Here is a 27,234-nt window from a genome sequence, read left to right as displayed (position 1 = left end):
ATCACACTGCAGTTTGGGTCATAGCTACATTTGTTCACAGTGCAAAAACATGGTAATGTCAGAACAAAGACTTAAAATGTGTGCTAATAATGTTTTGTCCAGGATTGTTTTGTAAAGAGCTCTAGAACAGCATCATGTGTCGTTAGGATGTAATGAAGTGGTATTATGTAGACTGAGTATGTAGATTCTGGTCTTTTGCATAACAATTAGCAGATGAATGCCCACCATCCCTTTCTACCACCTTATAAAACTACCTCTTATGAAACTGGACCAATGTTTAACATCCCAGCATGCCATCCTAATCCACATCACACCACAAGTCAGACACTCCATCAGGTTGATCAGCTGGAACGCTGTGCCCTCAATGTGCCACAGCTACTATGAGAGAGACATAGACAGGCAAAAAGATAAAAGAGCTGAGGGGGGGAGGAAGGTGATGAGGAAAGATGGTAAGGAGGGAAGCTATGTGGTGCCTCACCAGAATGCTCAACATAAGATATAATCACAGCATCTCCAAAACATACATTGACACATGGAATCAATCAGTCTGCTCAGTTCAGTATCAGGAGTAACCTGAGGTGTATCAAGAGGGGATGAAGAAAAATTATATGTGGTAAAAATGAGACCAAGCAGCAGTGGGGAGTCCAACAAATGATGCCTAGACTCAAGGACACACGGATAAGGCAGAGGTGGATGTGTATCCCAGTAAGTGTTCTCATATTAGTTTGTTTATATGCATATTTTCCTTAGTGTGAGCGAGTATTTTTGTCTTTTTTTAATTTATATCATGAATATAATCTTGTAATCTATGGGTGTTTATTTTTAAGATTAAGCCAGGTTTCAACAGCAGTTGAGCCAATTCTGTATGTCTTCCCCAAAGGTGACTTGTGTTGTAAAAACCCTTGTTAATTTTGCAAGTTGTCATGCCGAACAATAGCCTAAAAAAATCAGATGGGTGACACGAGACCCATTTTTACTGTCAGATGGTCAGCAGACAGAGACTTACACACATATGCCCCCTTCCATCATTTGGATGGAAGTTTCCTTTTCAAATTTTTCTGAAGACCTTTTCATTGAAAACATTTAGGTATATCATTTTGTGTTGATAGACTTTTCCTTTCTTGATACAAGGTGTTTAAATCACAAGTTTAATTATGATATGATATTTAATCAAATCACTGAATATGGACAATTAGATTTTTGCTGCTATCGCAAATTTGGCATTGAACAATTTCGATTTTAGTTATCGTTATGCTTGTTAATACACACTTCTATTCCTAATAAAATCACATAATCTCCCTGAGCTCAGACATTTGAATTATAAAAAAATAAAATCTTCTTTTGTGAAAAATAGACTGTGCTTCAGAATTTAAATGTATAAATAGTAGAAAAACCATCAATAGGGAAACACTATACAAGACTCATATGTCCTATAATAATGTGTAAAACCAGTAGCATAAAAAATAAGAACAATACATAAAAAGAGCAAAAAATGGCACAAAAAATTTTAGGATATTATTTTTCTCATAAATATCATTATTACTTTATGGCGGTGCACAACCAAACAGACATTGTGATCATGAATAAGCAGCAAAGGAAAGCCGTAGTTATCAATGTAGCCATCCCCAACAATAGAAATATCAGGATAAAGGAACACAAGAAATTGGAGAAATACCAAAGACTCAAGGAGGAGCTTGAGAAAGCCTGGAAGGTGAAAGTAGTAGTGCTCCAATGACTACGGCATTGGGTCCGTGTCCCCCACGCTGAAGAAGAGCGCAGAGCACAGTCCTAGGAACAGCTAAGATACTGCATAGTAGGGATCGACCGATGTGGATTTTTAGGGTCGTTGCCAATACCGAGTTTTTTTCAAATCAGCCTTGACCAATGGCCAAAACAGGTTATAATGGAGGAAACAGGTACACTCTGCATTTTCTCCCATCAGCCTGCCGGCTCCCTTAGGTGACGTAGCTGCATGAGCAACTCATCATCAGCCTATTTATGCATTTTTTTTTTTTTTTAGGGGGCGGCGTGGCTCAGCAAGGTAGAGCGGTCGTCCTGTAACCCGAGGGTTGCCGGTTCGATCCTCGGCCAAGTCGTGTTCATGTCGAGGTGTCCTTGGGCAAGACACCGAACCCCTAGTTGCTCCTGATGGGTCGTGGTCGAGCGCCTTGCATGGCAGCTTCCGCCATCAATTTGTGAATGTGTGTGTGAATGGGTGAATGTGCTGTATACTGTAAAGCGCTTTGGGTATCCTGGTACAGAAAAGCGCTATATAAATACGGACCATTTACCATTTAACAAAAGAACGGCCAAGACTGTTTTGAAATGTGCATATTCGTACTGTCACAACCATGACGCCTTGTTGGTTCCTCGCTTTTGCTAAAGCTGCATCAGCGCAGATCCCGCCTCTTCTCCTGTTGCATGGCTTTGCCTCATATGCTGCAGTGCCTTTTTCTATCTCCCCAACTTTGGCTGCAGCCAATTCTAAACTTCATTGAATAAAACAAGACGGTTTAGAACTCACTGGAATTTTTAATTTATTCAAACTCTTTTATTTGACTTTATAAATGAGAGGAAGGTAACTGTTGTATGTTGGGTACATCAGCTAATCACGTTGATTGATCAGCTTCTGTGTGCAATCATTCCATTGTCAGAGATCTAAAAACGCTGATGCTGTACAAGGTTATTTCATTACAAATGTGCACTCAGTTTAAAACTTACCATTGTTTTGAAGCTAATGCAGCAGTATTTCCACTCTGCTAGTGGAGGAGTAATGCATGCTTGGCTCATGACTGCAGAGCTCCAACCATAGATATCTACTAAAAAGGCTAGATTTTTTACCCACGCTGCTGGCCAATCGTGTCGAACATCCGCACTGGCAGCCATCTTGTCATAGTCATCTCGTTCACTCATAACATTGTTTTAATGGTGCATGCACTTTACAAATAACCATAACTTGGTCAATTTTGAAGCGATTTTTTTGGGTTTGGTTTGTTATAAACACCAGAGATGTAGCTATGACAATGCTTAATAATATACTTCATATACTTCTAAAGAATGATAATGAAATTCTAGAGCAGATTTTTATCCATGGACTTTCATATGAAAATAAACAGATAGATGCAATGAATATACAAACTGACAGGGAAGTTATGTTAAAAACCAATGTTTGGCCTGCTAAAACTCAGCGTGCAGAATGACGTATATATTATATATACAGACGTGGACAAAATTGTTGGTACCCTTCGGTTAATGAAAGAAAAACTCACAATGGTCACAGAAATAACTTCTATGAAATTTAACCAATGAAAGTCAGACATTGTTTTTCAGCCATGCGTCAACAGAATTATTTAAAAAAATTAACTCATGAAACAGGCCTGGACAAAAATGATGGTACCCTTAACTTAGTATTTTGTTGCACAACCTTTTGAGGCAATAACTGCAATCAAATGATTCCTGAAACTGTCAATGAGACATCTGCACCTCTCAGCAGGTATTTTGGCCCACTCCTCATAAGCAAACTGCTCCAGCTGTCTCAGGTTTGAAGGGTGCCTCTTCCAGATGGCGTGTTTCAGCTTCTTCCAAAGATGCTCAATAGGATTTAGGTCAGAGCTCATAGAAGGCCACTTTAGAATAGTCCAATGTCTTCCTCTTAGCCATTCTTGGGTGTTTTTAGCTTTGTGTTTTGGATCATTGTCATGTTGCAAGACTGATGACCTGCGACTGAGACCAAGCTTTCTGACACTGGCCAGCACATTTCTCTCTAGAATCCCTTGATAGTCTTGAGATTTCATTGTACCTGCACAGATTCAAGACATCCTGTGCCAGATGCAGCAAAGCAGCCCCAGAACATAACAGAGCCTCCTCAATGTTTCACAGTAGGGACAGTGTTCTTTTCTTCATATGCTTCATTTTTCTGTCTGTAAACATAGAGCTGATGTGCCTTGGCAAAAAGTTCAATTTTTGTCTCATCTGTCCATAGGACATTCTCCCAAAAGCTTTGTGGCTTGTCAACATGTAGTTTGGTCTTTTTATGATTATTTTTCAACAATGGTGTCCTCCTTGGTCGTGTCCCATTAAGTCCACTTCAGCTCAAACAACGACGGATGGTGCGATCTGACACTGATGTTCCTTGAGCTTGACATTCACCTTTAATCTCTAGAAGTTTTTCTGGGCTCTTTTGTTACCATTCGTATTATCCGTCTCTTTGATTTGTCATCAGTTTTCCTCCTGTGGCCACTTCCAGGGAGGTTGGCTACAGTCCCATGGATCTTAAATTTCTGAATAATATGTGCAACTGTAGTCACAGGAACATCAAGCTGCTTGGAGATGGTCTTATAGCCTTTACCCTTAACATGCTTGACTATAATTTCCTTTCTAATCTCCTGAGACAACTCTTTCCTTTGCTTCCTCTGGTCCATGTTGAGTGTGATACACACCATGTCACCAAACAGTACAGTGACTACCTGTAGCACCATATATAGACCCACTGACTGATTACAAGATTGTAGACACCTGTGATGATAGTTAGTGGACACACCTTGGATTAACATGTCCCTTTGGTCACATTATTTTCAGTCTTTTCTAGGGATACCATCATTTTTGTCCAGGCCTGTTTCGTGAGTTTATCTTTTTTAAAATAATTCTGTTGAGGCATGGTTGAAAAGCAATGTATAAAATAACTTTATTTATTACATCTTTAGTCATATTTATATTATCATGACACATTATAATACATTTAGTATACATAATTCTCATTACTCAGTTCAATGTCTGTAACATCTTGGATTACAAAATAAGTACAAGATGTACAAATATACATCAAGGAATGCAGCTTGATGAAATCCCCACCCTGTACAGAGAACTAGACTATTGTGGAGATTTACACATGGAGGACAGAGATAAAATCAAGAAAAAAGAGAGATGTGTGAGTGAAACAGTGGAATTGAGTTTAACACTGAAAAGGCCTCCAAGTTACACTGATATACAATTAAATTACCCAACTTAAGATTTCACTAGACAAATACACAGGGTATAGCAGAGTGAGACATAACTTCAAACAAACACAAATTACACCGTAACACAGTAATTGAAGTACAAGCTCTTGTAAAACAAAATTTGAAAAGAAAATAAATAAATAATAATAATAATAAAATGCCCTAAAAAAACATCGCTTGGCTAATAACCTTTGAAAATGACTGTTTTGTTGAGCTTCTGGCGCATTTTGTTTCTCTGTAGGCTAAGTGTCATCATTTTGGCAATGTGGTGCAGCCTTAGCTTAAAAAGTAGGGACACAACTAATGTGATTGTCTGGAACTTGCTGATGTCTGGCAAATGAGCCACTCTGCTGCTCTGATGACCCTAACTGTGCCTTCTGATGGCGAACACAACTATGCTGCACATTTAAGTCATTTTTCAAAGACAAAAGCTGCAATTTCAATATGTTCAAATATCCTGAATTATAGCCACGTTAATAACCTTTGTAAGAAACCAAACTGTTTGTAAATCAGTCACGATTTTAGTGAAATAAGAGTATTTACTGTATGTTTGTGCAGATTTTAAGGATTTTGTGCACCTTCCCTCAGATACCACAGAACCCGTGAGAGAGCAAGCCTGTGGCAAGATGGCGGACGGTGAGGACTTTGAAACTCCACCCTAAAGCATCTAGCTTTTATTGTAGATATCTATGTCTCCAATAAAACAGAGCTGTCTGTGGACACGTATCGACCAATGCCCATACCAGTAAAAATATACGCAAATATCGTACAATACATAGTCTGGTCGATATATTGGTTGATCCTTACTGCATATGAACCTCAACCTCCCAGAACTCTGGCAGAGGACCCGAGCCTGAGATGAATAGCAACCCAGTCTACCCAGGAGTGATGGGAGGTTGGGTGAGGGCAGAGGTTTTTTTGTTTGTTTGTTTGTTTTTTGTTTTGTTTTTGTTTTTTTGTTTGTTTGTTTTTTTTTTTTTTTTTTTTGTTTTGTTTTGTTTTTTTTAGTTTTGTTATTTTAAATAGTCATAATTCATAGTGAATGTTATGGAACCTGTTATGGCTGCCAACCTGGGATGCCACAATATGAAATTAGATGAGTGATTTTACTGCCATCATAAAATCTGGTTCATAATTAACATTTTTTTTTTCAATCACAATATGCCAAAACAACTTAAAAAACTCTGGGTTAAGTTAGAACTAAGAATGAAAGACTGATCTTTTTGTAACTAACCAACTAACCTGTTGCAGGCAGTGTGATCTGGGATCTGGGACATTTGGGGCTATTGGCAGGGGGCTTGCCCTTTCCCTAATGTTTTTTTGTTTGTTTGTTTGTTTTTTTGAAATGGCGAGGACCAGATATCCTCTCAAACTGGATGGATGCTTCAACTCCACATCTTCAAATTAGAAGTCAACGAGACTGACGTTCTAACTTGCTTTTTATGTGCATGCAGACATAACATGCATAGAAATGTTAGATTTTTAAAGAATCATCTGCAGACAGTACCTAATATTCCCGTAAGTATAAGCACACGAAGCATGTGATATCCACATTGCATCTGCAGCTTCTCTTCTTTCACCTTAACTTGCCAATTCAGAGCGGGACTGCATCAACGTTGCAGGTTTGTTATGCTAGAGTGCAGTGCATGGTGGTTCACATAGTGTGAAGTCGGTGTAGCGGCATTGAAAATGTAGGCAGTGACTGCTACATGTTCATGAACCTCTTCATTTCAACACGTTCATGCACAACACTGACTACATCCCTACCTACATCCCCCTCCAATTCTCAAAAAACCTGGCTTCGACCCAAATGGCCTTAATAACTTCGGACCAATCTCTAGCCTCCCTTTTTTGCCCAAAGCACCATAGCCCCATAGTCATCTCACAAAAAAACACTAAACAGTTTCAGTCTGGTTTTCGTCCTCATCACAGCACAGAAACAGCTCTAGTAAAGATCACTGATGACCTCCATATGGCAGCAGATTCCAGACCACTCACTGTACTCCTCTTCCTTTACCTCACTGGCGCCTTTGAAGCCATCTATCATTGCATCCTCCTTAACCACCTCCCCTCCATTGTTCTAAACTACACTACTGTGACCTGGTTCATCTCATACCTTTCTGGTCGAATACAGTTAAGGTGAAAAAAATCCAATCTCAACCGTTCCCTGTCAACAGTGGTATGCCTCAGGGCTCTGTCCTGGGTCCCCCCAGGCCTCCAGCTTTCCTCTGCCGCCCTTTGGGTGGGTTCAGGGTGGTCTTTTTGGTGGCTAGGGTTCGTGCTCCGGGATTGCTGCTGATCACCTGGGTCTTTGGGCCACTCTGGTCTGCCTCTAGCCTTTGTAAAGACGTGGTCACTTTTACATGATTACTTCTCACTCATTCCTCATTCCTCATACTCTGCATGCTGACACAGTCACTGAATTTGCCAGTGGGCCTGTACTAAGAACTACTTTTGTTTAGTTTTTTTTTTTATTATTATCAGTATATATGTAATACTTTAGTCGTTGTTGATAGATGTTTATTTGTTTTTCTTTATCTTTTGTTGTTGATTTACTTATTTTTTTTAGAAACTCCTGATGATTGTCAACTTTGTTTTTCTGTAAAAGGCGTAAGAAATTCTCTGTTGTGCTTTTGTACAGGTGTAGCAGTTGGTTGTCTGGTGATAGTTTGGATTGAAGAGTTGAAGATTTCCATGCTCTAATACGGTTTTTCAAACTAAAAACAATACTTATTTTAACTATAGCTATAAATATCTCCACAACTTTATCAATTTTAATGTGCGGTTAACATTTTATAGCAAACTATATATAGTTTTGCTTGGTGATTGGGTTGACCAACATGACACTGATGTGCATCACCCATGTAGAAGGCATACAATCAAATAAATAAATAAGTACATAAAAAGTAGAGCGATTTAATTAATTGTGCTATTTTAGTATCAGCTTGAATATTCTTTAAGAGTACGAAAGTAGTGCAATTCTGTATGATTGTGATTTTGAGCTAGATTTTTCTCCCTCCACTGTTTGTCAGTAATTCTACCACATGCAGACTTTACTACAAGTTTAGTCTTCGCTGAAAGCATTTGAATCACACCCATGAGCAGTGCTTGTTTTGCAACAGGTGTTAAATTTTATGTTTAGATGTATGAACTGTATTTGGAAGGGGTGTAGCTGGAATAGTTTAGAAAGAGAAATTAAATTTGGACATATGAAACAGTCAGCAGTGGCAGAATTGAACCATGATTACATTTATTCTGTAAATAAATAGAAGGCTTGTGGGCTCTGGTGATCTGCAGTCTGTTTTATAGTGTGTGTTTCTGGGGTTGGGAGCATGTTGCTTAGTGGGCATGAGTGGAATCATGGGAGTGGAACATCTCGCTGGGCACTCTAAGCTCTTAACACAGTAGGGGTTAGAAGAAGCAAGCTAGTCCATTCCTCCTCTTCCTCCATCTTTCCTTCTATCAGCTAACATGTTGAGAGGTGACCCCTTGAGAGCTTTCCTACATATGGATGAACCAACAGCTCAGCTCTAATGGGCTCGACTCCATGCTACTACTGGGAGTGTGGAGATGGCAGAGGCACTTGTCTTTTCCCTGGACAGAGTGTGTGTATAAGAGAGCAAGTGAAAAACAGAGAGAGTGAGAATGAGTGCTCTGTACAAAGAGCTTGTATTATTAATGAAATCACCCTGGCAGATGGGTCTCATCTTGGAAGTGTCCCACAACCGCTGAGATTTGCAGCTGGCTCACAAGCACACACACACATTCACTTTTCCTTTTTCTTGTTAAGTGTGCGCCTGACAGCATATCTTTCTTTTTACCCAACTCCTTTCATTCTGTGCTTCTTTTTCTTTTGGCTTCTCCTCTTTATCCTCCTCTATGTGCTCGTCTTTTATTCATAGAAAGATTTGGCCGAGACGTCCAAGCTTTCAGGCCATAACTGTTGCTATATACCCCCCCTTCCCAATCCACCACCCCATTTCTCTCTGCCTGCCCCACCCTTCTTCCTTCTATTTCTTTCTCCACCTGCATTAAGATTTGTCCACACCTCGAGCAAAAAGCCTTTATTCCAAGCTGGCTACCTTCATCCTGTAGCTGTAAAAAAAAGAGCTTTATATGTCACAACCCTCTACAGAAGAGGGAGACGTAGATGGGCTTTTGAGATTAAAATGTTGCAAGTCCTTTTCTCTCTAATAGGCTTCCCTCAATTCAGATCACACCGACCCAAAATACAAACAGGCACTCTATCTGCAGAGAAGCCAGTCATGCAGAAACACTCATATGTACAGATGCCACAGCATACACAATGTATCCATGTAACATAAATATACATGATGCATCTATGTACTAATAAGTGCAATGCTCCAATTTCTCTTGTCAAACCAAGTAATTTTCATTTTGTTTCCTTTTTTTTCTTATTTTCTTTTACATGATAAATTAACAGATGTATGAAAGGAGTGGCTTGTGCTATTTTTGCTAATCAGTTGTAAAATTTTTGTAACTGAAGACAATGGTTTCTTTATTGTTAATCCCACTGATGATGCTCTGATTGGTGGATTTTTCCCGCCATCTTTTATTCAACATACATTGGAGGTGATTCAAATTTTTTATAGAGTTGTGGCAACTTTGAAAGGATACGTGTAAATTTTTTAAGCATGGAAAATTGACAAATTTCGACCTTGACAGCACTGTTCTATTACATTGCAATAAATTTGACCCAGTTAAGTTTGATTTCACAGTGTACTTTGTTTTTAAAAGTACATTAAACAGCTACATGATGCATACCTACCTATCATGTTGTCATCAACTATATGATCCGCATCACTAAAACTTTACATTGTATTAGGATTCTGGCAGGTGGTATGTAATCATACTATAAATGAACAATATGAATGAAAATGGATAAAAAGTATCCTTTTGGTGCGCTGTTGTAATATTATTTCTACCATGTTAGACAGCAGCACCACGTTCAAGTGCAATACTTGCAGCTACTTTTTAATTTGCCATGTGACTATATTATTTAAAACCAGTGTCGTCCCTGACAAGCAGGGAGCAAAACACTGCGAGCTCTTCTGTTAGCCTTTGAAACCCTGTTTTTAGAATAAAAAACTAATGTGGGTGGGAATATATTTCAGAAGATAAAATAAACCGGAGCTTTTTCTCAGAATGCTGCCACTGAAGCTCAGTTGTTCTCCTTTTGGTTTTGGAAAAATGAACTCATCATTATTTCCTGTGAATCGTCCAAACCATCCTTAAAATGTTTTCACACTTATAACAAACCTAATGATGGTGCATTTCATCCAGACATTTGGAGTTTTTTAACCAATCTTTGCCTATTTGCTTCAGAATGTGGTCTGAAGGGATATCAATATCAGGGATATTTTAAAAGCTTGCTACAAGATGTGAAAATACTCCTCGCTTCTGTAAGAAACAGGCTCCTGCACTATTTGAAACCAGGTAAATTGAGGATGTTATAAAAACAAAAAGGCATCAAGAGTGGATTACATTATAATTTCATAGAACTGGTCGATGGATGATAATTAGAAGAATTGCTTTTTCACTTTTTCAATATTGAAACATGTTAAAAAGGATTACAGGTTGCTGGTTTCAAGGCCATTTGTTTGGTAAAAGTGAGAAAATAATTTGTATAAACTAAACAGCCTTACAAAATACCACAATGTGATTTGGATATTTAAACCTGGTTAATCTTTTAGTTAATCCAACCTGTTTATTTAACACAGATCTTCATAGCAACTATTTTCAGAAGCACCAATAATTGATGTAGAAGTAATTTATCAGAAATATATAATCTTACCTTTCAGAGGACCATTTTAGCCTACATTGTTTTAAATCAAGGCCTCTCATAGTAAAGTTTCAGAGTGGAGAAAGTCTACAGCTTGTTACCATAAAGAAAGTTTTTCACTGCTTGAGAAATTACACGTGTGGCATGAGAAGATGTGAAGAGGGTCATTTCTGTGAATCAATATGCAAGTGTTGTTAAAAATTAGAGGCAAATGTCTTTCAGATTAAACAGACATGCGTGCACAATAATATTGGATTAAAAAGTTTTAATAAACATGATAGAGAAAACATCTAATGGTAATGAAGAATGATGATCCATGTCTTTGATAAAACAAGTGGCATTCTTGTTAGCTACAAAAAAAAGAAAAGAAAAAAAGAAACTCAAACATTCAGTGGCAGGCACAAACTCTCACAATCAACAACACAGCAACTAAAGGCTTTAGACAGGAGGGGTTGCCTTGGAAACGGTGGGAAGGAACCCTAGTTATTTGCGTTGAGCATATTTTCATTTGGGCTGAAACAGAGAGGCATAAAAACCCCAGGAGCGCACGAGAGGTGATTTGTCCTGACAGCTCCTTTACTCTCCCGAGGTGTTGCACAGATGCACGAACACATAAATGGACGAGTGCACACGCATGAATACATACAAAGACACACCGATGCATACAGGATTGCCAAAACCTCCCCCTCCCCTTACGAGCTCATCAAGAGAAGTTAATCACTCATGCCATCACAAAATGTCAGCAGGAAAGATGTGTGTGTTAGAGTGTGTGTGTGTGTGCACAAATTGGAGGATGCTCTGAGTAGGCGTGAGCAGTGTTTCATGAAAAAGTCTCTTACAGTAAATTGTTCTTTCTGACTTTTGTGCACCATTTGTCAGAGCTTCTCTGAGCTTCTTGCTCCATCTTTATTAATGTTTGCTGCAGTGTTTGGATTTTATCCTGTTAAGCATCAATTTAGGTAAAGCTATAGATTGCACCGAGTTTGGAAAGTTAGTCCCCGGAGGGTAAAGACATGGCTGTTTATCTGATGACGCACAAAACTAGTATGGTTTTTATTTATTTTTTAGTTTTGTTTTGTTTTTTTCTTCTTCTTTCTTTTTGGAAGGTTACATAAGTATCTCTGTGTAGAGCCTTCACCTTCAGCCTTTTTTTTCTTTTTTTTTTTTAAGGTTGCCATACCCTGACTGGCCACAGGAGGTCACCATAGTTTGATCTTCAGAAAAAGCAACAGCAGCTCTGTCCATATCAGAGCTCCCTCCTCTCTGGGCCATCCGCTGGAAAATCCTTTTAGGAGTGTTCAAGGGCATTTTGTTTCTCCTCACTTTTACTGCTGCTTTTCTACGTTTCTTACTGCTTCACACCTTTGCTTTGTTCTAATCCGAGTGTTAATATTTTCTATAAATCTCACACATGTTTGTGTCATTATCTTTCCATCTATGTTTTCACAGGCCTTTGTTTTCTTTAATTGTATAAGTGTTGAGTTTCTTTATTACACTTGTTTGCAGCAGCAAAGATGCTGAAGGCCAGAGAATTTGTCAATCACGTAATATGCTAAATTTATAAGTTTTAGGATGCACACTATGAACCTATTTCTTACATGTGAAGAGGTGCTGTCCTTTGATTGGTCATCCAGGGTTTAACTTCTCAACTTCCAAAAGGGAATCATTTAATGTCCACAGCTTCTTTGCTGAACTATTTAAGGACCCTCATGGGGCGTGCAAGACAAGTAATGTCTAAGAAGAAGATGGATATGCTTGCTGTTATCAGTAAAGTATCTTTTCCTAATCTTTATGAACTAATTTTTCCTTTTTTCAGGTTGGGGGGTATGATCGCAGCCTACAAGATAGTGCCAGATGAGATAGATGAAATCAAAGTAAGTATCAACTATCTATTGTATTCATTTAAGTACAATATAGGTATATATCTGTGTTTTTATCTGCAGAGGGGATTTTCATTTGTGCACATATGTGCATCCTTACTAACAGGAGACATTGGTGGACTGGTGCGATGAAAAGGAACTCAACCTCATTCTCACCACCGGAGGCACCGGCTTCGCCCCAAGAGACGTCACACCAGAGGTAGGCTTAGATCTTTATCATTCAAAAGTGTCCTTCACAAATCTATCCAGAAACAAATTTCAAACTGTAGTGTTTAAGTAAACACTAATGGGAGGTTGTTCATGATTGACTACTTTCATTGTTTAATTTTTTTTTTTTATTAATTTTTTTTAGTTTTTTTTTTTTAATTATTAGATTTTAAGAAGAATTAAAATGAAAAATATATGGACTTATATGTATAAAATACTTTGGAATATCCTCATATTTTCATTTTTCAGCAATAGCATTATTGACATCATTCATTCATAACATTGCTATTATCGCTGCATAGAAATAGTCTTGACATTAGAGTATACGTGGTTATTAAAATGACAAAAAGCAAACGTAATTGGCCTCTGTCTGGACTTGTTCTACTATGTTATTGTTACATAATAATTTATGTCAAAGCAAGTTAATTGAGGTTTTATCTTTATTTTACTTTTTGCATCAAAATGCAAGTAATGATTATCTTAATTATTGATTAATTTGCTTATCTTACTGTTCAGTTTGTAGAACTTCTGCAAAAATTGAGAACTTTCTTCCCAAGTGCTCAAGTTTATTTAGTTTAGTTTAAAGAGTTTAGCAAATAGTAATGAGCTATTTTTAACTCATCACTACCTGACTGATGGATTAGTTTGTTTTATCTGTTCCTTTAATACCTGTTGCATATACTGATTTGCAAAAAAGCAACATATACTGTAAGGCTTTGCATGGTTTTGCATGTTTCTCTGCAAGAATATTTATTTGGTAATTAAAAATCAAACAACTTCAAGCACTACATGTAGGCAACGTTTTTAACCGGACTGACAGTTTCCTGCTGTTAAATTTAGAGGTGAAGCCGCTCAGTCAAATGCAACAGAGATGTCCTGGACTTACAGATATTCTTTCACCATTTTTCCACTATCGTCACAAAGCTTTGGGCTATGTGTCCTTGGAGTGTGGTTTTATGTAGCAGTGTACTTCATAATACCTTCTGACACCTGTGTTTGTAAAGTTACTTTACATTTATTTGCAATCATGTTAAAAATTCTGTTAGCACACGTAGCATCACATCTGTCTTAGCTAGGTCCATGATTACCATGTAAACAAAGAGACTGATTTTTTTTTATAAATTTGACATTTAAAGTCAAATAAAATCATAACCCTGGAAGACATTTTCTGCTGTAAATACATCTGTAGTAATCCGTAGTAATCAATATATCTGTGTTCATATGTGCAGTTTTAATCTCTGCGTAATGGAAAAGTTTTATGTGTGAGAAAAGGTCAGCAAATGCACTTTTTTTCTGTTACACTTGACCAGTCAAGTTTGTGTTTGAGTCTGTATGTCCAGAACAGTTTTGTTTGGTACATGCAGATCTGTATAAAACCTTGTGCACACCCACTGATTGTGACATTTATGCTGTGTACACCCTATCAGACTCAAGGACGTGCAATGCATATTAGTCAGTTAACTTGTCTTAACAGTGTCTAAGCATATCAGGATGCATGCACAGTCTGGCTTTACATGTATGAAGCCAAGAAATGACACTGACACTCAAACAGTGATGCATGGTAGGCAGGGGATAAGCAGTGACTCTCAGGGGTATCATTGGTCGTCATCAATCATGGCAGACAACAGCAACCTTCCTGGAAGGTGGAAGACACATACACACTGTAGTCACTGATAATACCTGCTATCTGATCAAACGCTGTATGCAGGAGACAGTGATATCTCTCAATCTGCCTCTGTGTGTCTCTCTGTTGTACAAGAGACATGTGACTACATTCTGCTGTAGCTGAAAGCAGGACAGGAGTTACAACGTGTACTTTGTGTTGATACTTAACTGAAGATCTATATTTTTGTTGATCTTCTAAATATGTTTAAATATGCAACTATGTGAAAATATGAGCTTGAATTATGTTCTATACCATTTTACTTGCTTTAAAATTTTACAGCACACTATTTTTCTCATAATGTTGCACTACCTGTCAACTCGCATGCCCTAAATACCTCCTTCAAGAAGCACAAGGACTTCTTTTGTTGATGGCTGTTGTCAGTTCGTACAGCCAGCAAATTGAAATATATATTTTAAATATATATATATATATATATATATATATATATATATATATATATATATATATAGGAAGTTTTGATGTTTGTTAGGTTTGTTTGATGGCAGGCTCGCTGAAAATGTTCTTGATGAATTTGCATAAACATTGACCAAAAGTTTTGATTTCAGTCCAGATAGGGGAATCTAAGATCTGAAGGCAAAATCAAGTCTGCATGATGTAATGAATGCATCCCAAGATAATTAAAAGCATCCTCCAAACATTATGAAAAATGGTAATCTATATTATCTTAGCTTAATTACCTAATATACTTAATATGAGTACTTACACTATACACAAAACAAAGTGCTTCATGAGCTTGTGAGCCTATGAGCAGCAGCATCTGTGTGTTGACGAGATGTACAGTAGTTTTATAGTGTTTCTCTGTTGGACATGTACAATGAGCGCTTTTTATGCACCAGTGTCTACGGACATTTGGAGTTATGTGCAATTTATTATCAGGATTATCCTGAGCTGTAATTGTGTATGCATCTGCATTTGAATCAAGGCAAATTTACCTTTTAGGGACTATCAAGTATATTGTTCATTTCATAGCACCATTGTATTGCTTTGTTTTTGGTCTTTGGCTAAGCAACATGATAGTGAGGCCATGTTATACATGTCTGTTTGATATTGGCAACCAGGTTGGTTGTGAAAAGAGAAGCAGCTGCTTGTTGTTTGTTTGAGGTGTGCCAAGCTGGCCACTTGGCAGAAATCATGCAACTTTGTTTCATGGCGATGCCAAAAAGAGAGAGATGAAAAATCTGGACTACAAACCACTTCAGCTAGTTAAAGAAAAGTTTTTTCTCTGGGTGAGAATAGCTTCCTTTGGTGTGGACTTCAGTTTTTTTATTTTTTTGTTTTTGTTTTTGTTGTTTTTTTTGTTTTTTACTTTGCAGACCTTTTACAGGCACATATCACAAGATAAATAATAAGGATCAAATTAAAAATAATAAAATCTAATCTCTTAAATTTTTATGTTTGTGCAGTTAGTGCTAGACTTTTTTTTTTTAAGTAACTTATTTTATTTTTCAAAAATCCATCCGTATTTAAGCAAAGTTTATTTGGTTTATTTGCCAATTTAAAGTGCTTTACATAAAACATTAAAAGCATTACAGCTAGGTGCAGAAGGACTATTAAAAAGCACATAAAATAATATAAAAAAGAAACAAAATCATATTAAGACATTGCAAAAATCATAATAAAATCATGGAAAATAATTAAATTAAAACAATTAAAAGCAACAGTCTAGACAAGTTAAAAGATACTATGCTAATTTCATGCATAGGTGCTTGAGAAAAGAAATATTTTTTAAACTGAATTTAAAAGTTTTATATTTGGTGAAAGTAAATCTCCGCTGGCAGTTTGTTCTGCTTGTTTGCAGCATAACAGCTAAATGCTGCTTCTCCATGTTTATTCTGGACTCTAGTCTGGGCTAGCTGACCCTAAGTCCTTGGCCCTAAAGGCTCTACTTTTTAATTTTCACAGATGTTTTCTGAGACTAAGCTGTTCTGAGATTTGTGGACTATGTGTGAAGATTCTAAAACTAGTGTAAAATGTTTAGATCTCTTAGTCCTTGTTAAAACTGTAGCCTCAGCATTTTGGAGGAGCCGCAGATGTTTAATGCTCTTTTAGGGAAGTCCTATTGAAAGACTTTTACAGTAGTTTGGTCTACTGCAGATGAACACATGGATGAGTTTCTCCTGTCTTTCTGGGAGACTAAACTTTTACTTCTGTTGAAGTTTCTGAGTTGGCAAAAAGCTGCTTTGGTGACGGCTTTGATGTGGCTGTAGAAAGTCAGATCTGAGTCTATCAACACTTCGTTGTTACAAATGTGGTCCATGATTTTAAGAGCCTCAGTATGTTTCAGTATGTTTATCAATGCAGACCAGCTTCTCTTTGCTACCAAACAGATTAATCTCAGTTTTATCTTCATTTGATCGTAAAAAATTTTCTCTCATCCAGTTTTATTTATTTATTTATTTATTTAAAAGACATTGATAGAGTAAGTCTTTTGGGCTGCTGTTGTCCAGTGACAGAGACGCCTAAAATTATGCATCATCTTCATAACTTTGATAATTGATATTAAATTTCTGCAATATTTGACCCAAAGGGAGCATATGCAAGTTGAACAGAAGCGGTCCAAAAACTGACCCCGGAGGGACTCCACAAGTCATGGCCACTCGCTCAGATTCATTCACTGTATGAATCTAAACCATCCCCTCTACATCTATTGTATGTTCATTATACCCATATAAACCAGTGGGGTCATGTTTGATACTTAAAGCTGGTAAACGTGCCAGTTTTCGTCTCTTTGCAGGTACTATTTCTAACCAACTACCAATTTTAACTGTAATGGTAATTTATGTTAAGGTCGACTGTTTTTCTGTCTCACAATTATAACTGATCTTAATTACGTCAACATCTAACTGCACATCTGCTACTAAACTGAAGCAAAAGCTAAAACAATGTCAGCAAAGACCAGCACAACTGTAGCCTGTACCCTGACTTTTATACTGTATCACTAAGGCTTTCTTCTGTTACGGTTTGACAATTAAGCTACTATAAACATCAACTTACATATCTGTAGGTGAAATTATTTAAGCTGCATTCCTCATGCAAGTTGACTGATTTGCAGCCTCATGTATGGAACATGTCTGGATGAGTATATTTCAGGGCTAAGGTTTTTCTTTAAAATAAAATGTTTAGTGCATAAGTTTGGTCAAGGTTCTGATTCTTGCAACACCAGAAGGAAGACATACACAATATCATTACATTGACATCAAGTTTTGCTTTATAATAGTAACTACGGTATGGTCCAGTCCATTTCAAAGTCATACATATAAATATAAAAAATATGCTAAATAAATTTATATACATAAAAAAAATTTACCAGACAAATATATATTCTAAAAAGAAGCCCCATAATAATCTGCCTTCCACAAAAGGAATAAGGATAGAAAGGGCAATACAGATTTTCTTTTTCAAGGTTTGTATCCTTCAAATTACTATAAATTACTATAAAAACAATCAAATGAAATTTTATTTACAAATTTACATTCAGCAAAATGTATATAAAGAAATGCAATCAGTCTGTGCTAAGCAGTTTAGGAAATAAATGAATGATGAATCAGGCTGTGTTTGAATGGCATCACTGGGCTTTTCTGAGAATCTCATTTTATAATGTTTCAAACACCGGAGCTGAGTCCTTCTCCTGCCCTTGCTGGTACATTCTTTCACCCTCATCACGCACATGTAATTAAGACAAATCTCACCCATTTTCTCTTTAAGTAGAGGAACAAATTGCCCAATTCATATATCCTGTCAACTTAATGTGAATGCATACTGCAAGTAACCAGAGTTAAACAAACCCTAATCAGACTTCTTTCAATCTGTGTAGTGCAGGTTGCATATAATGTATGATGAAGCATAAATCCAGCCCCACCCTTCCCACTGATTCCCTCCATTCCTCCTTCTTCTTTCTCTTCCCTCATCTCTATTTAACTCTTCCTGAGTTACCTCATCCTCTATTTCCCTTCCTTCCCTCTCCTCTCCTGAGTCCAAGCCATAGATGTTCATCAGTGGCTCCTCTCCTTTGAAGTCTTTCCTGTTCCTCACTAATGGTGCGTTTGAAGTGTCACTCAACTCAAGGACACCCAACACACACAGCTGGAGGAGAAGGCACTGTCTTATTTTGCTATATTTCTGTCAAGAAACTGACAGATCAACTAGGCTTAGTTTGCAGGGTTAATAATTCAGTTTGGGGGTTCTACCTGAAGAGGTTTAAATGCTTTACAGCTCTAGATGCTAATTTTAGCTGTTGTCTCTTTAGGATCTCACTCCGAAAGGCCAATGCTCTAATACGTAAGCAGTTTGGTTTAAAATTATGCTGTGCAAGACTGCTGCTCTTTTAGTTCTTAATTTGTGGTGGGCCAAATCAGCCACACAGGCAGGTACTGTATAATGCTGCTTACTTCATTGGGATGTCATGAAGACAAGAAAACAAAGCCTACAAATGAGGAAATTTAGGTGCATCTGTTGGAGCAAATGTCTCTCTTCGGTCTACATCTTGGACTTTGTAAATCTGCAGACTTTTTTCAGGCACAAAAAGCAAAACATATGAAAACAAGAAAATAACTAAAAGACTACTCAATTCTTAATCTCCTGTCCTGAAAGTTAAACTTTTTAAAAGGCTCATTATGTTTCAAACTTTAATACAGCAGAAAAGACTAAAGTGGTGTATTAATGTGTTTTGCAGTGCGTGAAGCCTGTCTACCTCTGAGTACTTTGTAATTCCTGCTCATTAACTGTTTTCAAGTCCAGTAGAGTTGAGTTTTTGTTCGAATGAGCAAAGATCTATCTTATCTTTTATTAAATAGTGCACGATCTGGGGTTTAAAAAGAAAAAGCAAAGACAGGATGACTGTGTATAGGTTGTTTTTGGTCTAGATAGAGATTTATGAGTTATTGAATTAGCGTTCATGTTTTACTTTTGTTGTCCTTTCTTACTTAGCCGGCTCTATATTAAAGTGACACTACTGAACTTTGGCAGATTTTCCACACTTTTTTATTTATTTATTTTTTTTATTCATTTATTTATTCATTCATTCATTTTATTTAAATATAAAAAGAATGCACATTAATCAATATTTAATTTTTATATTTTAAATGTAGATGTCCCAGTGTTTAGCTAATTTTCATCTATAGTCCCTTGGCAGGTCAACATGACAACATACAGCACATACTGTACAATAGCGGAAACAATTAATGCAATGTCAGAATACTTAGTAATATAAAAACAGGAAAAAATATACAGTAATTTGGTTGTTATTCATGAGTGCAAGCTTTATTACTTTTAAACTATCACGTAAGTTTGGTTTTAAAAACTGGATAAATGGTGCTTTCTCCTAATTCACTGGGCAGACTATTCCAGTAGATCAAATCCCTTATTCAGAAAACATTTTCCTGAACTTACTTCGTCTGTACTGTACAACACAGTCTTCTCTAGTTGCACTGCTATCCTTCTGCTTGAAAAACTCATGGAATGGGGGACCTGCATGTCCATGTAAAATCTAAAAAATAAGACTGGCATCTAAAAAATTTAAGTAAATTATATTTACTTACTCATTTCGGCCGCTTGTATCCACGATCTTGTTCTTTTGGTCACTACCCACAGCTCGTGACCATAGGTGGGGGTCGGAACATAGATCGACCTGTAAATTGAGAGCTTTGTCTTTTGGCTCAGCTCCTTCTTCACCACGACAGACCAATGCAGAGTCCACATCACTGCAGACGCTGCACCGATCCACCTGTCGACCTCCCACTCCATCCTTGCTTGTGAACAAGACCCTGACATACGTGAACTCCTCCACTTGGAGCAGGGCCTCATTGCCGACTCAGAGAAGGCACTCCACCCTTTTCCGGCTGAGGACCATGGTCTCGGATTTGGAGGTGCTGATTCTCATCCCAGCCGCTTCACGCTCGGCTGCAAATTGCTCCAGTGAGAGCTGAAGATCATGAACTGATGAAGCCAACAGAACCACATCATCTGCAAAGAGCATAGACCCAATCCTGAGGCCACCAAACCGGATCCCCTTAACAGCTTGGCTACACCTAGAAATTCTGTCCATAAAAGTTATGAACAGAATCAGAGACAAAGGGCAGCCTTGGCGGAGTCCAACCCTCCAACTATTCTGATATACTGCAGCCGATGCTGACCAAGCTTTTGCAGCTTGTACAAGGGGGTCCAGCCCTCCATACTTCCGGAGTACGCCCTACAGGAGTTCCTGGGGGACACGGTTGAACGCCTTCTCCAAGTCCACAAAGCACATGTAGACTGGTTGAGCGAACTCCCATGCCACCTCCAAGACCCTGAAGAGAGTGTAGAGCTAGTCCACTGTTCCACGACCGGGACGAAAACCACACTACCCCTCCTCAATCCGAAGTTCGACTATCCAACAGTTTTTTGCTGCAGAGGCGTGGGAAGAGGGTGAGATGGTCGCTGCTCCTCTGCATCCAGATGAGGTGGCTCCGGCATCTGGTCAGGATGCTTCCTGAACGCCTCCCTGGTGAGGTGTTCCGGGCACGTCCCACCAGAAAGAGGCCCCGAGGAAGACCCAGGACACACTGGATGGACTACATCTCTTGGCTGGCCTAGGAACGCCTCAGGATCCCCCCGGGTGAGCTGGTGAATGTGGCCAGGGAGAGGGAAGTCTGAGTGTCCCTGCTTAGGCAGCTGACCCCGCGATTCGACTCCAGATGAGCAACAGACAATGGATGGATGGATGGATGTATATATTTACTTAATATTGATACCTCCTATCATTTTTAAACCTCTAAACAAAAGCTAATTTGGCATTTGTATTGCATCCTGTCTCTCCTCTGAACTCCTCTGTCTTATCTTTTGCTCTATCCTGTTCTTTCTTTCTTTTCCTCACTTTCTCCGATAATGTCCTCTTGGGTTTTTTTACTGAGTCAGTCATGGTGTGCATCCAAAACTGCCAGTGTTTTCCAGCTGCTGACAAGTGACGTGGTGCCATAAAGCAAAACACATCTGTCTCATGATGCTCCCGGCTGGAACATCAAGTTGTGAGGTGTATTTTTTCAGCTACGGGATGCTGTTGAGCAATGACAGATCCAGGAATGTACCTAATGAATGTCAATGTGTCATCAAAATTAGTCAGAAGTACAGAGTTTTAAGAACAGAAATGTATGCAATATTGCTTTAAAGGGCCAATAAAGGCATATGTTTTTCTCTAATCGTTTTTGCTTCGTGAAGTATTGTGATGCTTGAGTTATCCATCAAACATATTCTGTTGTGCTGACATGATGCTACCAACCTTTTTATCCAATCATTCATTTTCTACACCTGCTTCATTCTCATACCTCAATACGTACAGGAAGATAATGCAAACTCTACACATAGTCTACTTGCTGCACTGCCTTTATTCTTATCTGAAATAGCTGTCATACTGTCCTGCTCCAACAAGCCGCATGAGTACCCAAATATTATTTCAAGAACATGTTTTAAATTAAGAACATGGGACACAAAAAAGTAAATAAAAGTGCTCTTTTGTTTTGAGATTTAAGTGATGCCAGGTCTGTGTCAGTCACAGATATATGACTGGCACCTGACTGTCATCTAGTTCAGTCAATCAAACAAACTTTATTTATTAAGCACTTTTCATAGAAAACAAATGACAATACAAAGTGCTTTACATTAAAAACAAGAACAACAACAAACCCATCAAATCCCCTAGACCACAAACCAACAAGTCAGACATACACACACACATACATGACAAAAACCGACCCATACATATAGCATGCACATGCTCTCGACCAGCACTGTCCTCACCCCCACCAAAATCCATTGAGGGAATTAAAAGACCAGGAATTTAAATAACAGATTTTAATCGGACAAAGGGATAACAGCAAAATAAAATGGATAAATAAACTAAAGATAAGAAATAAAAATAATATAAAATAAGACACTAGAAAAATGAAAAGAAAAAATTGTAAAGACTATTAAAAATTTAATAAAACAAGTTCATTAATAATGTGAAGATTATTAATAAAATGTAAAATACCAAATATGAATGCTACAATGATATTCAATTAAAACTTTTCTAAAAAGGTAATTCATAAGTTTACCCTTAAGACCAACCCCACAAAGACCCAAGGCCTCTGGCAGGTTCATAAACTAAAAGTTAGATAAATACTTAGGACTAAAACATTTAAGAGCTTTAAAAACTAATAACAGTGTTTTAAAATTAATTCAGATGTACACAGTAATGCCAATGCAGAGATTTTAAAACTGGAGTAATATGAGCTCTCTTCCAGGTCTTCGTCAGTAGACGAGAGAGGTGCGTTCTATAAACGATGTAATGGGTTATTAGATGTTCTAGAAAGACCAGAAAGAAGAGCATTGCAATAATCTACTCTACAGGTGATAAAAGCATGAATCAGTGTCTCTGCATTGGCCTGCAAGATTGTTAGACACACACACATATATATTGTTTTTTTTTTCCTTGTTACTGTGGGAAAGTGCAATCCACTTAGCAACTCCAAAAAAATTAGTACTAACAGGAGAATCTTGCAGGAGATTTTAGCACATTTCTGGGCTCTACCTATACATTTAATTTTGTTGGTAATTCCATAAAAGCGCCGTCTTTAAAGTTATACATTAGTGTAAGGGTGACTGTTCAGGCTTTGTAACACCAACTGGAACTGGAAGAAATCAACTAAACACAAACTTCCTCACTTTGTTTTAAGGAAATTTTAGAATTTCTTTTTTAAGTTTAGAATAAAATAAAAAATAAAGCATTTGACTATCTCTGCCTTCCTCTTGTAATGTCACATTCATTACTCAATGCTTACTGTAAGCTGTAAATGGACTGTACTTATATAACACTTTTCTAGTCATGTTGACCACTCAAAGCGCTTTACACTACATCACTTTCACCTGTTTACATACAATACTTATGCTGTTTAAATCAACTAAGTGCTTTGCTCTATCACATACCCTGATAGACACATCAGTGTCTTCCCCCAAAACACTTCGGCATGCATTAAGGGGAAGCCTGGAATTGATCCACCAACTTTTAGGTTGACTGCTCTTCCGCCTGAGCTACAGCGGTGTAAATCAGGAGGTACTTGTGTGACCAGAACAAATAAACTGTGCAAATTAAGTGCATCATATGCACTCTATCTAATAAAAATCTCAATAAAAATATCTTCAAAGTTACTGAGTCAGATCTAAGATGGAATTGACCTTTTATTTATTTGTGCTTAAGTGTAATTATATTCTCACCCCTAATGAGCAGCACTACAGTTTTCTCAGCGGAGGAACAACACAGATGTTTTTAGCTAATGGCACAGCTGGCTTGGCTATGATCACATCAACAGCTCTCCTGTCCTTGTCTCGTCTCTCCAGGCCACTAAGGAGGTGATAGAGCGCGAAGCTCCAGGGATGTCTCTTGCAATGTTGATGGGATCCCTCAATGTCACACCACTAGGCATGCTTTCCAGGTCAGAGAAACACAACAATACACCAGAATCATTAATGCTTTTATTGTGGTTTGCTATTTATGCTTTAATGTAAACCAGCATTTACAACAGCAAGAACAGTATGTGTTTATATGCTTTTAATCAGTATATCTTTACAAAGCATTTAATCTTAAATTATGAATTTCAAGATCAAACTGAACTTGCAGCCCAGTTAATGTTAAAATGTCCCATCAGCTGACATTTTATTCAGTGTATTTTTGGTTTGATCAGCAGGGGTTAGTAGTTAGGCATGTTTTTAATTTATTTTTTATCTTAAAATATAATGTTCAGCGCAGCTAGTTTTGTGAGCTGAAGAGGATCATAATATCTCATATTTGCATCTCTATTTTAGCATCATAATCAAGTGCTTATCACTGTAACTTTATGTTTGCAGACCTGTGTGTGGTATCCGAGGGAAGACGCTCATCATTAACTTACCAGGAAGCAAGAAAGGCTCCCAGGTGGGGAACGCTGGATGCAGCTTTGTGCTGTGAATCTGACTGTTAAGTGCACATTTGCCTGTGGTGCAAATAGGTTTGATGAAACAGAATAATTTGACATGGAGGGGAAACTCAGATCTGTTTGATAGATCAGCTGTTGTGTTTGCTGCAGAAAAGAAGGGACTGACAAGCAAACTCATCTTCCTTGCCGCTTGAGCTTCTATCTTAGACTTTTGACTTTTTGAATGTCCTTGAGTAAAAAATTAAGCTCCAGTTGTTTCTGATTGTGAGGCCAGTCATATTGTTGTGGAGGCAGTATATTTTCAGCTGCCACAAACTGGACACTAAACCCTTCGTCATGGCAGATAGATCAATTCTAAATTCTTCAACACACCTGACTCAAATAAATGGGTCTTTGTGTAGAACTTAATAAGAACTTAATGGATCCATTTCATTTGAACCAAGTGTGTTGGAGCAGAGAAACATTTAAAACCTGTAGGAGAATGGCCCTCAAGGACTCGAGTTTGATGGTTAGATAAAAAATAACAAATTAAAGATTGGATGTTTACTTGATAAGTTACCGATCAAGGGATTTATGTAAACTTCAGAAGTAGGGGATTGGCTAATCTTACTCAAATTCCCAACAAGGAAATCTGACTTCAGGGGGAGTTTTTATTGATTTTTCCCCACTGAAACTTGGCATTATACACAGATTAGTTGTTGTGTTAGCTGCAGAAAAGAAGGGACTGTTAAGCAAACTCAGGATAGCTGAATTTAGAATTATATTTGAGTATTTCTCTTTTCTGTTATGTAGTGTTGTTTCATGTTGTTACTTTTATAGTCTGCCAATAAAAGCATGGAGAGATCTCCATTTCTAAATGTTACTTTTCCAATTCATTAGGGGGTGAAATTGATCTTTATAAAATTAAAAAGCCACATCCGAAAATGTAGAAAGTAGAAAGTACAGGTTTATGTATACCCAGAGTTAGTAACAAACTACTTAAATACTATCAGCCTCTGGTGACAAAGCAGCATCTTTACTTTATACTGCTGCACATCTTATGTGATCTGTGAATCTGAGGAAGTACATACATGTGGATTTGCATGGATCTGAAGGTTTCTGATTGCTGTGATTAAAGATTTTTGGGTTAGTTTTTGCATCTGTGAGATTGTGTGTATGTAAATGGCAATTCAAGCCATATGACTTTACATATATATAGGTGTGTGTGTGTGTGTGTGTGTGTGCGTGTCTGTCCACTCACTGCTGTGTATTCTCCTCTTCATTATCTCTTCCTCTCTGTCGTGCTGACCTGCACATCTGTCTATGTCTCATTATGCGCTTGCTTCTCCTGATCGATTTTAGTATTTCATTCGATCAATTACACCACCTCTTTCACATCCTCTGCCATATTAGTGTCTCCTTCATCAACCCTGAGGTAAAGGTAATGACACAAGAAGCCCATTGGGGGCTTTTATTACAATTATATTGTGTCATAAAGATAACAGGGAGTTCCAGTTGAGCCAGGTACAGGAAGCACCTTTTGTCAGTGAGGTATCTTTTAGTTACTTATTGTGCATTGGCTTGATTTCAACAGCAAACAAAGATCAGATAGTATTTGTATAATGTGATGTGATTGTTAAAATTGTCATTTGTTTGCCAATGTTATATTTGAAGAAGATTTCTTTAAATCATGATTGAGCAGGGCTGGAGTCAATAGCTGGTCAGGGGTGACCATGGACGCCACCCACATCTCTGGCCACCCCACACAACAAATAAACCATAATTGGACCAAAACATAAAATATTATAAGAATACAAAGAAATCTACATTTAATTTAAGCACTTTTTTAGAAATAAAATTTTAAAAACAAATCACAGAAACAACTTAACAAATTAATAAATTAAATAGAACTGTTAAAAATATTATTTAAAAATTTACTTATTTATCAAAAATTATACCTAAGTTAAACAATATATATCTTTAGTTATTTTAAATAGTTTAAGTATAAAACACAGCTATGTGCTTGAAATACAATACTGAGACATAATTTTCTTTGCCCTCCCAGTGAAAGTAAAGATCTCAAGATGGCCGCTCATGAAGATTTTCTAGTTCTGCCTCTGCAGCTAGAGCCTTTTTGCATCTTTTCTCTGCAGCCTCCCACAGTTCAAAAGCAGGAATGTTGAGCTAATCAGAGTAAATTGACCCTAGGACTGAGTGTGAGCCCTGTGTGGCCCTGTGATGGACCGGCAATTAATCCATGGTCAGGGTATACCCTTCTTCTTACTCAGTGGCAGCTGACAGAGCATCAGGACCCCATGATCCCAAATTAAAGAAAGTAGGAATGGAAAGTGAATGAATTCACAAATTAATTTTGTATTAGCGTTTACATTCCAGTGAATTATTCTTATTCTCACAGGTTGTGAAGAGACCTTATTTTAATTTTTGGCTAGCGATCTAGAAAACAATGACTAAATTAATGTTGAAAAATGCATTTTGCACTTGAATATTTTTTTTTATTTGATCCCAGGACTCATCATAAACAAAGATCAAAGCAGCAAAAGAGGAAGCACTGTCTTTATGTTCCAAGTAAAAATATGAAGGCACATTCTCCTAAATTTACCAAGATGCAATGCAAAAGCATAGTCCTTTAGACATTAATGTCAAACTCCACATCCTTAATCCAGAACATGCTCTGAAAAAAAGCTGAAAGGTTAATCTGAGATAACTGTGAGAGTAATAGTGATTTTTCTTAGACACA

The 27,234-nt window shown here is 37.5% G+C and overlaps 1 protein-coding gene across 7 annotated transcripts in view; it reads left to right on the top strand.

Moving 5' to 3' along the window:
- The window catches only part of gphnb (gephyrin b), a 117,446-nt gene that overhangs the window by 40,490 nt on the left and 49,722 nt on the right, over positions 1-27,234 (top strand). For all 7 annotated transcript variants that reach the window (XM_041976206.1, XM_041976211.1, XM_041976209.1 and 4 more), the window contains exons 3-6: positions 12,617-12,674; positions 12,787-12,879; positions 23,923-24,017; positions 24,430-24,496. In XM_041976206.1, the coding sequence (XP_041832140.1) occupies positions 12,617-12,674; positions 12,787-12,879; positions 23,923-24,017; positions 24,430-24,496 (313 nt within the window). The remainder of the gene's footprint in view (positions 1-12,616; positions 12,675-12,786; positions 12,880-23,922; positions 24,018-24,429; positions 24,497-27,234) is intronic.

This window comes from Melanotaenia boesemani, chromosome 22 (assembly GCF_017639745.1).
Source record: "Melanotaenia boesemani isolate fMelBoe1 chromosome 22, fMelBoe1.pri, whole genome shotgun sequence".
NCBI classification, from domain to species: domain Eukaryota; kingdom Metazoa; phylum Chordata; class Actinopteri; order Atheriniformes; family Melanotaeniidae; genus Melanotaenia; species Melanotaenia boesemani.
This window is presented reverse-complemented; position numbering and strand designations above follow the sequence as displayed.